The sequence below is a fragment of the Phyllobates terribilis genome, unplaced genomic scaffold (assembly GCF_046119375.1).
Source record: "Phyllobates terribilis strain yellow unplaced genomic scaffold, ASM4611937v1 Scaffold_1__5_contigs__length_1240528914, whole genome shotgun sequence".
In the NCBI taxonomy this organism is placed as follows: domain Eukaryota; kingdom Metazoa; phylum Chordata; class Amphibia; order Anura; family Dendrobatidae; genus Phyllobates; species Phyllobates terribilis.
In genome coordinates, this window is record NW_027362761.1 from 309,186,181 (window position 1) to 309,201,112 (window position 14,932).

Sequence of the window (14,932 nt, forward strand, 5' to 3'; positions counted from 1 at the left end):
GCCCATCGCCGCCCAAAAGAAATTCAGCGAATTCTCCCAAATCCAAATGCCCCCACCCTCCCTTCTGAGCCCCAGTGTGCCTGAACCACATTTAACATTCACATATTTGGCATTTCTGTAGCGATAAGAGCCCACCTAATTTACAGGGTGCTTGTCTCCAGCAGCACGAGCTGGGCACAACGTACTGGTCACTACAACAGCAGATATGCAATTTTCCCTGCTGTTGGTTTCTGGAACAAACATGGAATCAAAATAGTCCCTACACCTGTACATAAATTCCCAGAGGGGTGTAATTTCCCAAATGGGGTCAATTGAGGGGGAATTCTGCTCTTTTGGCACTTAGGAACTCTGTATATGGAGTCCACATACTATTCTACGATAAATTTGTTCACCAAATTATATAGCGCTCCGTCCCTCCCGAGTCTCGCAGAGTGGCCAAACAGTACTGTACAGTCATTTAGGGTATTGCCACGCTCAGCAAAAATTGTATGACAAATTTCGGTGCCATTTTATCTCTTTTGAAAATGTAAAATCTGGGAATAAAACCAAATGTGTGGTAAAAAAAGGAATTTTATGTTCACTGCATGGTATAAAATTCTGTGAGGCACATGTGGTGTCAATATGATCACTACACACCTAAATGAATTCATTGAGAGGTGTAGTTTGTAAAATGAGGTCACTTGAGGGGGGTTCCGCTTATCTGGCACCTCAGGGGTGCTGCTAATCTGACATGGAATTCTCAAACCATTCCAGCAAAATCTGAACTCCAATATGGCACTCCTTCTTAGCTTTGCGCGGAGCCTCAAAAGTAGTTTTTGACCTTGCATGAGGTATTGCCTACTGAGGAGAAATTACATAACATTGTATAGTTTATTTTTTCCTATTATCCCTTTTGAAAATTAAACTTGGGCCAAAGCAACATTTTAGTGGGAGGAAAAAAAAAAAAAAAAGTAATTTTCCCATTGACTCAGCGCAATGTTAGACAATTTTGTGAATCGCTCTAGGGTTAAAAATGCTTACTACACCCCTAGATGAATTCCTCAAGAGGTGTCGTTTCCAAAACGGGGTCACTTGTGAGGGATTCAACTGTTTTGGGATGTCGGGGGCTCTACAAACATGACATTGGGTCCGCCATCTATTCAAGCCCATTTTCAGCTCCAAAAGTCAAATGGCGCTCCTTCCGTTCCGAGCACTGCCGTGCGCCCAAACACAGTTTTCCATCACATATGGGGTATCGGGTACTCAGGAGAGACTGCACAACAAATTGTATGGTCCATTTTCTCCTGTTACCTATGCAAAATTTGGGGCCAAATTAATATTTTGTTAGGAAAAAGTTACATTTTCATTTTTTCATTCCACATTGCTTTAATTCTGCTGAAGCCCCTAAAGCAGTGGTGGCGAACCTATGGTACGCAGAAGCCCTCTGGGTGGGCGGGCACGCGAAGCTCTGCATCGGGGCTGAGGAAGCAGAGCAGTCTGGCGGTGTAGTGCGAAGTGTACACCATGGGAATTGCTAGGCAGTAGGCACATTCATTCGGAATCAGAAGTGCACTGCATGTCTCTATCTTAAATAAAGTTTTTTGTTTTAACGTACAGTGCCTGCGTCTCTGTGCACGCACGCAGCATTACCTTCTTTAGCCCAGCGTGGTGCGGATAAAGATTCCCTGTTCTGCTTGGTCCTCCTCCAGGTTAGTACAGTCTCCCGCTTTTAGCCTGTGCAGAACATCGGCACGCACAGGGCTGGGATCTCCACTCATCTCCTGGAGTAAGTAGTCAATGACCATCAATTCAAGCTGCTGTTTGTGTCAGAGCAGAAGTGACCGGAGCGGCCCTGTCATAACTAGCTGCGATCTAGTGCTGGTGAGTCTGAAGCTCCATGTTGGAACTTTGAGGGGTGCAGTTTTTAAGATGGTGTGACTTTTGGCTATTTTCTGTCATATAGGATCCTTAAAGTTACTTTAAATGTGATGTGGTCTCTAAAAAAAAGTTGGTTTTATCAACTGTTGGAAAAATGAGAAAAATCGCTGATTAACTTTAACCCCTTTTAACAGCCTAACCAAAAAAAAAATAAAAATTAAAATGTTTCAATAATTATGCTGATGTGAAGTAGACATGTGGTATATGCTATTTATTATCCATTTTGTGTGATATAGCCATCTGGTTTAAGGGCATAAAAATTATAAGTTTGAAAATTGCAAAAGTTTCACATTTTGTCAAATTTTCTGTGAAGCTGGCTGATCAGGCCTCCAGTGCTAACAGCATGGGGAAGCACACAGTTCGGACCAGCGGTGCAACCATGTTGCTGGTACGAATTGTCAGTCGTTAGGATCACATCGCCCGCTGCATTCCTGAAGATGGACAAGAAATCCCCTTTAAGGCCATACTGACATCGGGCTCAGTGCCTCTGTCCAAAGCCTTCATTGCCAATAGGTAAAAAAAATAGAAAAGCATGCAGAACAGCTTTTGAGCAACACAAAGGACATGTCATCTGAACCTGGCCAACCTAAACTATATAAAAAAAAATGGCAATGAAATCCATTGTGTGCTTCGTGCAAAGAATCAGTCACAGCTTTTGTTCGGTTTTTCTGCCCCTAGGAACAAACAGCAAACTAAACTGACAACACATGTGAACTCAGCCTAAGAAACCCAACGTTAGCCATGTCTTCTACCGTACAAAACTCAAAATTCCAATACGTGTAGAAGGTTACAGAGGAACGATCACTAGGTCAAAAGCAGATGTTTTTGCTCTCATTTTATTCCTGCTGCCCCCGAGAATTCTGTATTTTAAGTTTATTAAATCCGCCATACGGCTCTAGGTATGATCCTTTTTGCCTAGTTCTAATTTGTATGGTCTTCACCAAAGGGGTATGGCTGACAGGAATCTCTGGTGTGCAATTAGGCTGTTATGCATAATTATTGTGAGAACACCCTCTTTGTAGAAACCCCAAAAATTTGCATCAAATAATGAGGCCCATATCTTTAGAACCGCATGCCAGATATAAAGAAAAACCCTGAATACCTGGGGGAGCAGTGGGAATAAAATAGGAGCACTAACCGGTCCTGGTGACAGATCCTATTTCGTAACACCAAGGCTGTGGAGTCGGTATAAAATGGACCAACTCCTAAAATATATAATAAATTGGGTACAGTAGTTCAATGCAGTTTGTAGGGAATATTTTTTCCATAAGAATTTGGGAAAGTTATGAAATGTCCTATTCCTGATCTAAGGGTCTAGACTTTTAGCGGAGATGAATCTGAGCTAAATTTATCACTTAAACATGAGCCATGTATGAGGGGAGTCGGAGTCGTGGAAATTGAGGAGTCGGAGTTAGAATCTGAGGTTTGGCTTACAGACTCCACAGCCCTGAGTAACACTATGCTTTACTTTCCTTGCATGGCATTTTAATTATAGCACATAACAGTCTGTACCTCCAGCACCTTCAACAAAGATGTGAATACCACCTTTACTGACCCTAAAGTGCGAATGTTTACACCCCAAAAACAGCATGATGGAAGCGTTCATCACAGAATACAGCACTGCAGTATAACTTATCACTGTATGAATAATGAACTTACTAGGCTGGTTTCCAGTGGATACTCCAGTTATACCGTGTGGTGCCATTCCAGAACTCCCAGGCTGTGGCTGACCAGGAAGACTCATCTGTTGGGCCATTTGTGGCAACCCACCGATGCCTCCCATTTGAGCACCAGGGGGACGGACCCCCATGGCCATCCCCTGTACACCTACAGGTGCTGTGCCTGTTAGTGTCTGTAAGGCATTCATTGGATCTATTGGGAAAAAAAAAAAAAAACATTATAATGATCAATAAATCTATAGCATTTGCTTAAATCTCTAAAACATCCCAAAATAAAAATCTTACCACTGGCAGATGCCTGAGCCTTCTTGTTATCTGCAAGGAAAGTACAAGTGAAAATGACATGAGATCTTCGGGTGTATGGTATCATGTCTGATGGAATATGCCACAATTGGCAGCATAAAGCACAAACTAATGCAAGCTTATAAATTGTTACTTCATTCAGGCTAATTATAACGTTCTTCAATCTGATTAAACAGCGTATATTATATGACACTTTCACATTTGGAAGGACTTTGCAGCTGCACCGGGTCACGGTGTATAAACATTTAGCAGACCCATGGCGGTAGTTTTATGCAGAGGGCCAAATTCACACATCAGGTTAGTCTCAAAAAAACAAAACTGACTATACACTTGTATGAATGAGGCCCAAGTACTTGCACGGTAATATTAAAATGGTTCTATCACAATCTAAAAAGCAACTTACGAATATCTCGAAAGTGAATAATCAGTCTGGCCACTAAAGACAGATACTCCTCCTGTAATCAAGAAGAACGGACGATTAGCAGGCAAAATTCACAGCAATGTTCAATGTAACCTCAAATTAAAAAAATAAATAAAAAAGGGAGGGCTATAAAACATTTTTCTTGCCTTTTTTCTGACTTTGTTTTATAATTTATAGACATAGAATGCAGAGCCAATTGTCTGATGCTGATCAAGAGAATCAAAGAATTTGATGTTAAAGTGATGTACACTGTGAGGGTATGTGTCTTTTAGACACAGGCATACCCACTACCTGAGTTATTGAAGCAGAATAGGCTTCATTAAAATGGCAGCCGTGTTTTTCATTAAGAGTCATTTCAGTTGTATGCTGCTGTTGATTTAGGGGTGTTTTATTTTTTTTTTTGGAGTAACAATCAGTCGCAATGAGAGGCTTTAGCCTTAGAGATACATCTTTGCCAGTAGATCAGGTTTCTGTCTACAACAATATTCCCCCATTTAGAATTACAAAATCGGAGATCCATAGCTCCAAGTCAGGGGCCTCCTGTTTGGTCACTTTACCAACAGCGTGTCAGGACCAACCTGTCACACAAGGTGTAGGAAAGACTAAGTGCAACACGAAGGGAAGTGGGAAAAGGGAGCAATGGAGACCTCCTAGGCTGACCTATATCACCCCGTCTCCCCCAACATCCCCATATTGGTTCCAAACCAATAGCCACACAGCGACCTTGCCCTGTCTTTCCCTGGTGTGGGAAGGGAGGGGGATGAGCGCTCGTCGATCCCCACAAGACAACAAAGGGGAACAAACAAGGGAAGATAGCTTAGCTTTAGTCAACTTCAGAGATGAACAAATGTCCTATTAGCACCAGAGAGGAAGAAGTACTGCACTAGCTCCAAGCCTTCACAAGGGATCATGTGAGTATCGCCAGCACCTCCCTCTAGCAAACAGCAGGTATTTATACACCCAAACCATCATGTTAATTAGCAAGAGGAAGGTAGCCGCTGGGTCCTAGAGAGCTTCTAAGGTGTTTGTAATGCCAAATGAAGAGATCTCCTGCAACCAACGGCAGGGCGATTGTCTGTCACACCCATGACACAACCTTCTCACTATGGTGGACCCATTACAATTCTGAGAACAAGGGATGCTTTGGTGAGAAATTCTTTTTGACTGCTTTCAGCGACTTGTGCACAAAGTTGGACCACAATGAGCTCATAATTTATGCCAAGTTCACACGATCATATTTAAAAAAAAATAAATAAAAAAATAAAAAATTGATAGATTTTCATCCAGGCTGCAGACAAGATTCTCAGTTAACCCAATCAGTGACCTCATTCTGATGGTCCAAATGGAAAATTTCTCTCTCTCTAATCATGTATTTTTTTTTTTTTTTGGAGTTCCTCAGCTGATTTATGACCACAAAGTTAAAACGTGCAGGTAACAAAAAGCCTGGGCCACAAACAAAGTATGTTTTAATCAATAGATCATGGCATAATAAGTTACACAATTGGATGTGTTAAAAAAATAATGTTCTTGTGCTGAGATAATCTTATAAATGTCCCCTGCTGTGTCCTGTGTAATGGCTGTGTCTGACCGTACAGGAACATGGTCTGATCATACCACAGCTCCTGGGCAAGGGGGGGGGGGGGGGGGCACTGCTTTCTGTGAGGTTAAAAAAAAAAAAAAGTGTAAAGATGAGGCAGCAAATGTTTTACTTCACAGTAAAGGTGTAATACTTCAGGGTGAAGAGAGCTCTGAGTCAAGGCAAAAATGTAAGATTATTTTTCTGTTAAAATATTTGCCCAAATAGCGAGTGAAAGCGAGGAGACACTTACCCGGGATTTAGCTTTCAGGAAGACATGGTTCTCCATATCCTTGCTAGACTTGTTGTGAGCTACTCCGGCTTTGCGCATAGCTTCTTCACTGGAATCAAAGACAACACCGTCCATTAAGGGCAAAAATCATCTAACGTGTAGAGAAAACATTTTCTGTATGTGAAGATCAAACAGGTAGAAATACTCTCATCTGACATTACTGGCAGCGACACATGGAGAGGATCCAACCATTGCTGCTTTGTATATTGGTCAGTGAGGGTCTACACTGTGTGCAGAATTATTAGGCAAGTTGTATTTTAGAGGATTATTTTTATTATTGATCAACAACTATGTTCTCAATCAACCCAAAAGACTCAAATATCCAAGCTTAATATTTTTGGAAGTTGGTGTTTTTTTTTAGATTTGGCTATCTTAGGAGGTTATCTGTTTGTGCAGGTAACTATTACTGTGCCGAATTATTAGGCAACTTAATAAAAACCAAATATAATCCCATCTCACTTGTTTATTTTCACCAGGTAAACCAATATCAGTGCACAAAATTTAGAAATAAACATTTGACATGCAAAAACAAAAAAAATTAGTGATCAATATAGCCACCTTTCTTTATGATGACACTCAACAGCCTTCCATCCATAGATTCTGTCAGTTGCTTGATCTGTTTTCGATCAACATTGCATGCAGCAGCCACCACAGCCTCCCAGACACTGTTCCGAGAGGTGTACTGTTTTTCCTCCCTGTAGATCTCACATTTTATGATGGACCACAGGTTCTCTATGGGGTTCAGATCAGGTGAACAAGGGGCCCATGCCATTATTTTTTATTCTTTTAGACCTTTACTGGCCAGCGACACTGTGGAGTAGTTGGATGCATGTGATGGAGCATTGTCCTGCATGAAAATCATGTTTTTCTTGAACGATACCGACTTCTTCCTGTACCACTGCTTGGAGAAGTTGTCTTCCAGAAACTGGCAGTAGGTCTGGGAGTGGAGCTTCACTCCATCCTCAACCCGAAAAGGTCCCACAAGTTCATCTTTGATACCAGCCCATACCAGTACCCCACCTCCACCTTACTGGAGTCTGAGTCGGAGTGGAGCTCTCTGCCCTTTATTGATCCAGCCTCTGGCCCATCAAGAGTCCCTCTCATTTCATCAATCCATAAAACCTTTGAAAAATCAGTCTTAAGATATTTCTTGACCTATTCTTGACGTTTTATCTTATGTTTCTTGTTCAAAGGTGGTCGTTTTTCAGCCTTCTTACCTTGGCCATGTCCCTGAGTATCGCACACCTTGTGGTTTTTGATACTCCAGTAATGTTGCAGCTCTGAAATATGGCAAAACTGGTGGCGAATGGCATCTTGGCAGCTTCACGCTTGATTTTCCTCAATTCATGGGCAGTTATTTTGCGCCTTTTTTGGCCAACATGCTTCTTGCGACCCTGTTGGCTATTTGCCATGAAACACTTGATTGTTCGGTGATCACGCTTCAAAAGTTTGGAAATTTCAAGACTGCTGCATCCCTCTGCAAGACATCTCACAATTTTGGACTTTTCAGAGCCCGTCAAATCTCTCTTCTGACCCATTTTGCCAAAGGAAAGAAAGTTGCCTAATAATTAAGCACACCTTATATAGGGTGTTGATGTCATTAGTCAACACCTCTCCTCATTACAGAGATGCACATCACCAGATTTACTTAATTGGTAGTTGGCTCTCAAGCCTATGCAGCTTGGAGCAAGACAACATGTATAAAAAGTATCATGTGATCAAAATACTCATTTGCCTAATAATTCGGCACACAGTGTAGAGACAAGATTAAGGTTCTTCAATCAGGAGCTTTGTAGAAAACATTTTTCAACCTTTGCCCCTGGATGATTCCTTTTACATTCTCATTCTTAAAAGGTCACTGACTTTTCCTGATCTTGGCAGACTCCACAGGATGCAGCTTGTAGTCAGAGCTCAGAAACAATAACTAATGGAGCCCGAGCTTTAGATCTGGCCATACACAGAAATAATGTAAAAGCCGCCAGTCTATGATGACGATAGCGGAAATCCTACCGTGTTTACTGGGATCCATTAATAATCTGATATGGAGGGGCCAGATGTCTTTACTCTGCTGGATGATGGTGGAGTGGGAAATATAGGGTTGAGGTTAAAGAGTCCATCACTAAATACTCTCCAAATGCCACCACTGCTCTGTATGACAGCACCAATGTTATGTAAGGCAGAGTAGTAGTTTCCCCTGACGAGAGCCCAGGACACGTCATCAGAAGTTCACATCTCACTGGGGTAAGTCTCATGTGCAGATGTCCTAAAACTTGAAAAAGCTGTGGCCTACTGTTACTTTAAAAACCCTTTGAGGACCAAGGGAGATTTGTCCCATAGTTTTAAACTGAGACCAATTTGATTGAATCAACTTACTGTCCCTTAAAGGGGTATCCCAGTGAAACGCACTTCCGCATCAGGAGGTGAGCGACACCGATGATACAGGTAACGGTCAGGATGCGCTCGCAATGGACAAGCATCATGCATATGTCTTACTCTAATGTGCAGGACAGGAGCCCTGATACCTGCAAATCGGTCACGCATCCCAACAAAAAGCTTGTAGATGTGAGGGGTGCTGGAATATCCAGTAAGTGACGATAGCAAGTTATTAAAAACTCTACCCATACAAAATGTTTTTGGCTGCTTTCATCTTCTAGGTATGGCATTTTCCAATGGGCTTCTCTAAAAGACTTAGACTGTAGAAACCACAGAGAAAAACTACACTACCCAACAATAAATTTCAACACCGAGAAGAAAAAGTTGTGGAATGATGGAAATCACAGGATCGAAAAAAATAGAACAAAATTTTCAAAACATCTGGATTTACTATCTAGTACGAGTCCTACGTACAGAAATACCCGCACCTACACGACTTGACATGCCATCAGTGAGGTCATTAATGGTGGTCTGAGGAATGTGCTGTCACACATCACCAAAATCCACTGCTGGCAGCTCTGTGCAGTTGCAGACCAATGCTTGATTGGAGACAAGTCTGGAGACGCTGCAGGCCATAGAGGAATGTCCAGGCCATGCAGGCTGCTCATAGCAGCAGAAGCAACATTCTGCATGGTCTTGTTATGCTGAAAAAAGGCTCCTGGTACAATTTGGAGAAATGGCTGTACCAATGGTTCAAGTAAAATTGGACATCACATAACGTGTGCATGTGGACTTGGGTTTGGTTGAGTATTTGGTGAGTTTTTTACCTCAGTATTTGTAAACGAAAACCAGGAGTGGGTGATAAATACAGTAGTGGGGATATGTTTCTATTATACTTTTCCTCTGATTGTTCCACTCCTGGTTTTGACTTACAGATACTGAGGTTAAAAAAAAAAAGAAAGAAAAAAAACCTCACTAAATACTCAATGTGTGCACTTGGCCTAGGTTATCAGTGTCTACACAAACCATCAGAGGGAGTTTGCAGAACATTTGGCTAAGAGTCAGACGTCCAGCTATAGGTGTTTCGCTGACCTCACACCTTGGCTCTCAAAGGTTATCATGGTACAGTGCAAAATGGCAATGGAGGCTGGAAACAAGGTCTATCCTCTTCAGTAAAGAGTCTCTCGCCTTCATATTGGTCTAGAGACCACAACTGCAACACCATGAAGAGGCCTTCACGAGGGAATGTCACACCAGCCCTATTCCCAGAATAGTGTGTGGTGGCATAATGTACAGTGTCCAGATCCCTCTAGTCTTCATGCTCGGCATTAGTCATTTCGTAGTGTAACTAGTAATATTGACATTTCTCCAAAGTAGACAAAAAGGTGGGTTATCAACCTCCAATTTATGTTGCAAGGAAGAGACTGGGTGCTTATTCCAATGGAGCAGGCCACATTACTCCTTACTTTGCTTTTAATTTTCTACCCTCATATCCAAAAAAGAGTTAATACACCGCAAAGGGAAATATAGCTTGACGAAGGGTACAGTACCCGAAACGTTGCTATGAGTGGAATGTCTTTCTTGGATGAGAAAAAAGAATGCAGAATATCCACTTGTACCAGTATACAAGAGGGACTGAATCACTGGGCTGTCTAAGGATCCAGAAAGGAAATTACTATTGTCCATAGGAGAAGGGACTCATGCAGTGGATATAGAGGAAACACAGCATTCACAAAAAAAAAAAAATTCCTTTTTTGTCCCAGAAGCCATTTTTCAATGCGATAACATCAGGCCGCATGTTCCTCAAGTTACTGTGAGCAGGCTGTGTGGCCTAAAAGTGCTACCATGGTCTGCAGCATCTCTACACTGGTCTCCCATTGACCACACTTTGGATGTTATTAGGGTGCTGCCAGCGGCGGATCTTGATTATTTGTGTGCCAAAGTGCATTCAGTGTAGGAGAACATTCCTTAGGCAAGCATTAATAACCACACTGATCACAGCCAAACATACAAGTGCGCATATTGATGCATGTGGCGCTCACTTAAAACAATGAGAATTTTATTTCACATTTTGTTTCCATTTTTTTTTTCATCATTAACATATCTATTGATGCATCGATTTCCATAATTCCACAACTTTTCCTTCTTGGTGTTGCAGTTTGTTAAGTAAGGCATATAATATTAGGGAAAAAAAATTGTTCTGTATTTTGAATTAACTTCTTGTTTTAGCCAAGAAAGCCTGATGAAAAGCAGTGCAGAAAAAACTCTGTTCAACAAAGAAAAAAAAAAAATTCTAGTAACGTGTGCAATTTTTTTCAAATTTGGGTATGGACACGTCACACTTTTCCAAAAAATAAACGCAACATGTGAACATACACTTACGGCTCACATTTACCCATAAAAGTCTTATGGGTCTTTGACAACCACGTACAGCGCACATTGTAATGTATAGAAGATGTGTTATTTATTTTTCAATATGAGAAAATCAGTGAGGAAACAGATGGTAAAAATAGACACTGATGAAAATCAAATCCAGAACACTGATGAATAATGGTCTGTGTTTATAAGTACAAGAAAAATTACAGATGTCTGAACAAAGACTGAAAGTCCAAACCCGCTACTGCAGAGCACTCGCCAAAAATTATTCTTTCAAATATAATAATGAGGTGTTCTGTGCACCTCTGGCGTAGCCGAGGGGGGGGGGGGGGGGGGGGGGGTCGCACCTTCCCATGTTGGAATAATCAAAGATTTCTGTCAAATACAGCAGTGGATTTGGACACTAAAAGGTGCGATATTTATTACATCCCTACTAGGTGCTGTGCTTGGTTTGAACAGTCATTTTGTGATGACGAAGTCCCTTTAATGCCTAAGCCACAGATAGAAAGGATAATGAGAAGACTTTAAAAAAAATTTAGGAAAAAAAAATAGTCAAAACAAAAGTACAATTAACAAATGGCTGAGAATTTAGCTGAGATTTATAGGCAGAACAAAACACTCTTCTGATTGTTTGCTACAATTATTAAAGGTGTTTTCTAGCCAGATTATAAATTTCTGTAGTCACACTGACGGCAGGTCAGCGATTCCTGACAGTGTGCCCGGCTATTGCCAGTGTGAGCAGGCACACGAGACCACAAATAGGAGATTTACATAGTTGCGGTTACATTACAACCAATTTTGTTGGGACTTTGTTAACTGAACCCACTTCCCCCACCTCTAGGTGGGCAGCAATACCAAGAGTGTTCCCCCCTCCCTCCCTCCCTCCAGGTGGGCAGCAATACCAAGTGTGTCGTCTTCCCCCCCCCCCCCCTCCAGGTGGGCAGCAATACCAAGTGTGTCGTCTCCCCCCCCCCCCCCTCCAGGTGGGCAGCAATACCAAGTGTGTCGTCTCCCCCCCCCCCCTCCCTCCCTCCCTCCCTCCCTCCAGGTGGGCAGCAATACCAAGTGTGTCGTCTTCCCCCCCCCCCCCCTCCCTCCCTCCCTCCAGGTGGGCAGCAATACCAAGTGTATGTCGTCTTCCCCCCCCCCCCCTCCCTCCCTCCCTCCAGGTGGGCAGCAATACCAAGTGTGTCGTCTTCCCCCCCCCCTCCAGGTGGGCAGCAATACCAAGTGTGTCGTCTCCCCCCCCCCCCCTCCAGGTGGGCAGCAATACCAAGTGTGTCGTCTCCCCCCCCCCCCTCCCTCCCTCCCTCCCTCCAGGTGGGCAGCAATACCAAGTGTGTCGTCTCCCCCCCCCCCTCCCTCCCTCCCTCCCTCCCTCCAGGTGGGCAGCAATACCAAGTGTATGTCGTCTTCCCCCCCCCCCCCCTCCCTCCCTCCCTCCAGGTGGGCAGCAATACCAAGTGTATGTCGTCCCCGTCCCCCCCCCTTCCCTCCAGGTGGGCAGCAATACCAAGTGTATGTCCCCCCCCCCCCCCTTCCCTCCAGGTGGGCAGCAATACCAAGTGTGTCGTCTCCCCCCCCCCCCCCCTCCAGGTGGGCAGCAATACCAAGTGTGTCGTCTTCCCCCCCCCCCCTCCCTCCCTCCCTCCAGGTGGGCAGCAATACCAAGTGTGTCGTCTTCCCCCCCCCCCCCCCTCCAGGTGGGCAGCAATACCAAGTGTGTCGTCTCCCCCCCCCCCCCCCCCAGGTGGGCAGCAATACCAAGTGTGTCGTCTCCCCCCCCTCCCTCCCTCCCTCCCTCCCTCCCTCCAGGTGGGCAGCAATACCAAGTGTGTCGTCTCCCCCCCCCCCTCCCTCCCTCCCTCCCTCCCTCCAGGTGGGCAGCAATACCAAGTGTATGTCGTCTTCCCCCCCCCCCCCCTCCCTCCCTCCCTCCAGGTGGGCAGCAATACCAAGTGTATGTCGTCCCCCCCCCCCCTTCCCTCCAGGTGGGCAGCAATACCAAGTGTATGTCCCCCCCCCCCCCCCTTCCCTCCAGGTGGGCAGCAATACCAAGTGTATGTCCCCCCCCCCCCCCCTTCCCTCCAGGTGGGCAGCAATACCAAGTGTATGTCCCCCCCCCCCCCCCTTCCCTCCAGGTGGGCAGCAATACCAAGTGTATGTCCCCCCCCCCCCCCTTCCCTCCAGGTGGGCAGCAATACCAAGTGTATGTCCCCCCCCCCCCCCTTCCCTCCAGGTGGGCAGCAATACCAAGTGTGTCGTCTCCCCCCCCCCCCCCTCCAGGTGGGCAGCAATACCAAGTGTGTCGTCTCCCCCCCCCCTCCCTCCCTCCCTCCAGGTGGGCAGCAATACCAAGTGTGTCGTCTCCCCCCCCCCCCCCCCTCCCTCCCTCCCTCCAGGTGGGCAGCAATACCAAGTGTGTCGTCTTCCCCCCCCCCCCCCTCCCTCCCTCCCTCCAGGTGGGCAGCAATACCAAGTGTATGTCGTCTTCCCCCCCCCCCCCTCCTCCCTCCCTCCAGGTGGGCAGCAATACCAAGTGTATGTCGTCTTCCCCCCCCCCCCCTCCCTCCCTCCCTCCAGGTGGCAGCAATACCAAGTGTATGTCGTCTTCCCCCCCCCCCCCTCCCTCCCTCCCTCCAGGTGGGCAGCAATACCAAGTGTATGTCGTCTTCCCCCCCCCCCCCCTCCCTCCCTCCCTCCAGGTGGGCAGCAATACCAAGTGTATGTCGTCCCCCCCCCCCCCCCTTCCCTCCAGGTGGGCAGCAATACCAAGTGTATGTCCCCCCCCCCCCCCTTCCCTCCAGGTGGGCAGCAATACCAAGTGTATGTCCCCCCCCCCCCCCCCCCCTTCCCTCCAGGTGGGCAGCAATACCAAGTGTATGTCCCCCCCCCCCCCCTTCCCTCCAGGTGGGCAGCAATACCAAGTGTATGTCCCCCCCCCCCCCCTTCCCTCCAGGTGGGCAGCAATACCAAGTGTATGTCCCCCCCCCCCCCCTTCCCTCCAGGTGGGCAGCAATACCAAGTGTATGTCGTCTTCCCCCCCCCCCCCCCCTTCCCTCCAGGTGGGCAGCAATACCAAGTGTATGTCCCCCCCCCCCCCCCCCCTTCCCTCCAGGTGGGCAGCAATACCAAGTGTATGTCCCCCCCCCCCCCCCCCCTTCCCTCCAGGTGGGCAGCAATACCAAGTGTATGTGTCCCCCCCCCCCCCCCTTCCCTCCAGGTGGGCAGCAATACCAAGTGTATGTCCCCCCCCCCCCCCCCTTCCCTCCAGGTGGGCAGCAATACCAAGTGTATGTCCCCCCCCCCCCCCCCCTTCCCTCCAGGTGGGCAGCAATACCAAGTGTATGTCCCCCCCCCCCCCCCTTCCCTCCAGGTGGGCAGCAATACCAAGTGTATGTCCCCCCCCCCCCCCCCCTTCCCTCCAGGTGGGCAGCAATACCAAGTGTATGTCCCCCCCCCCCCCCCTTCCCTCCAGGTGGGCAGCAATACCAAGTGTATGTCCCCCCCCCCCCCCCCTCCAGGTGGGCAGCAATACCAAGTGTATGTCCCCCCCCCCCCCTTCCCTCCAGGTGGGCAGCAATACCAAGTGTATGTCGTCCCCCCCCCCCCTTCCCTCCAGGTGGGCAGCAATACCAAGTGTATGTCGTCCCCCCCCCCCCTTCCCTCCAGGTGGGCAGCAATACCAAGTGTATGGTCCCCCCCCCCCCCCCCTTCCCTCCAGGTGGGCAGCAATACCAAGTGTATGTCCCCCCCCCCCCCCCCTTCCCTCCAGGTGGGCAGCAATACCAAGTGTATGTCCCCCCCCCCCCCCCCCCTTCCCTCCAGGTGGGCAGCAATACCAAGTGTATGTCCCCCCCCCCCCCCCCCTTCCCTCCAGGTGGGCAGCAATACCAAGTGTATGTCCCCCCCCCCCCCCCCCCTTCCCTCCAGGTGGGCAGCAATACCAAGTGTATGTCCCCCCCCCCCCCCCCTTCCCCAGGTGGGCAGCAATA

General features: G+C 46.8%; 1 protein-coding gene across 2 annotated transcripts in view; it reads right to left on the bottom strand.

Moving 5' to 3' along the window:
• Window positions 1-14,932, bottom strand: part of MED15 (mediator complex subunit 15) — a 50,598-nt gene that overhangs the window by 25,125 nt on the left and 10,541 nt on the right. For both annotated transcript variants that reach the window (XM_073674296.1, XM_073674302.1), the window contains exons 2-5: window positions 6,150-6,237; window positions 4,303-4,354; window positions 3,882-3,911; window positions 3,577-3,789 (exon numbers count right to left, since the gene is read on the bottom strand). In XM_073674296.1, coding sequence (XP_073530397.1) covers window positions 3,577-3,789; window positions 3,882-3,911; window positions 4,303-4,354; window positions 6,150-6,237 — 383 coding nt within the window. The remainder of the gene's footprint in view (window positions 1-3,576; window positions 3,790-3,881; window positions 3,912-4,302; window positions 4,355-6,149; window positions 6,238-14,932) is intronic.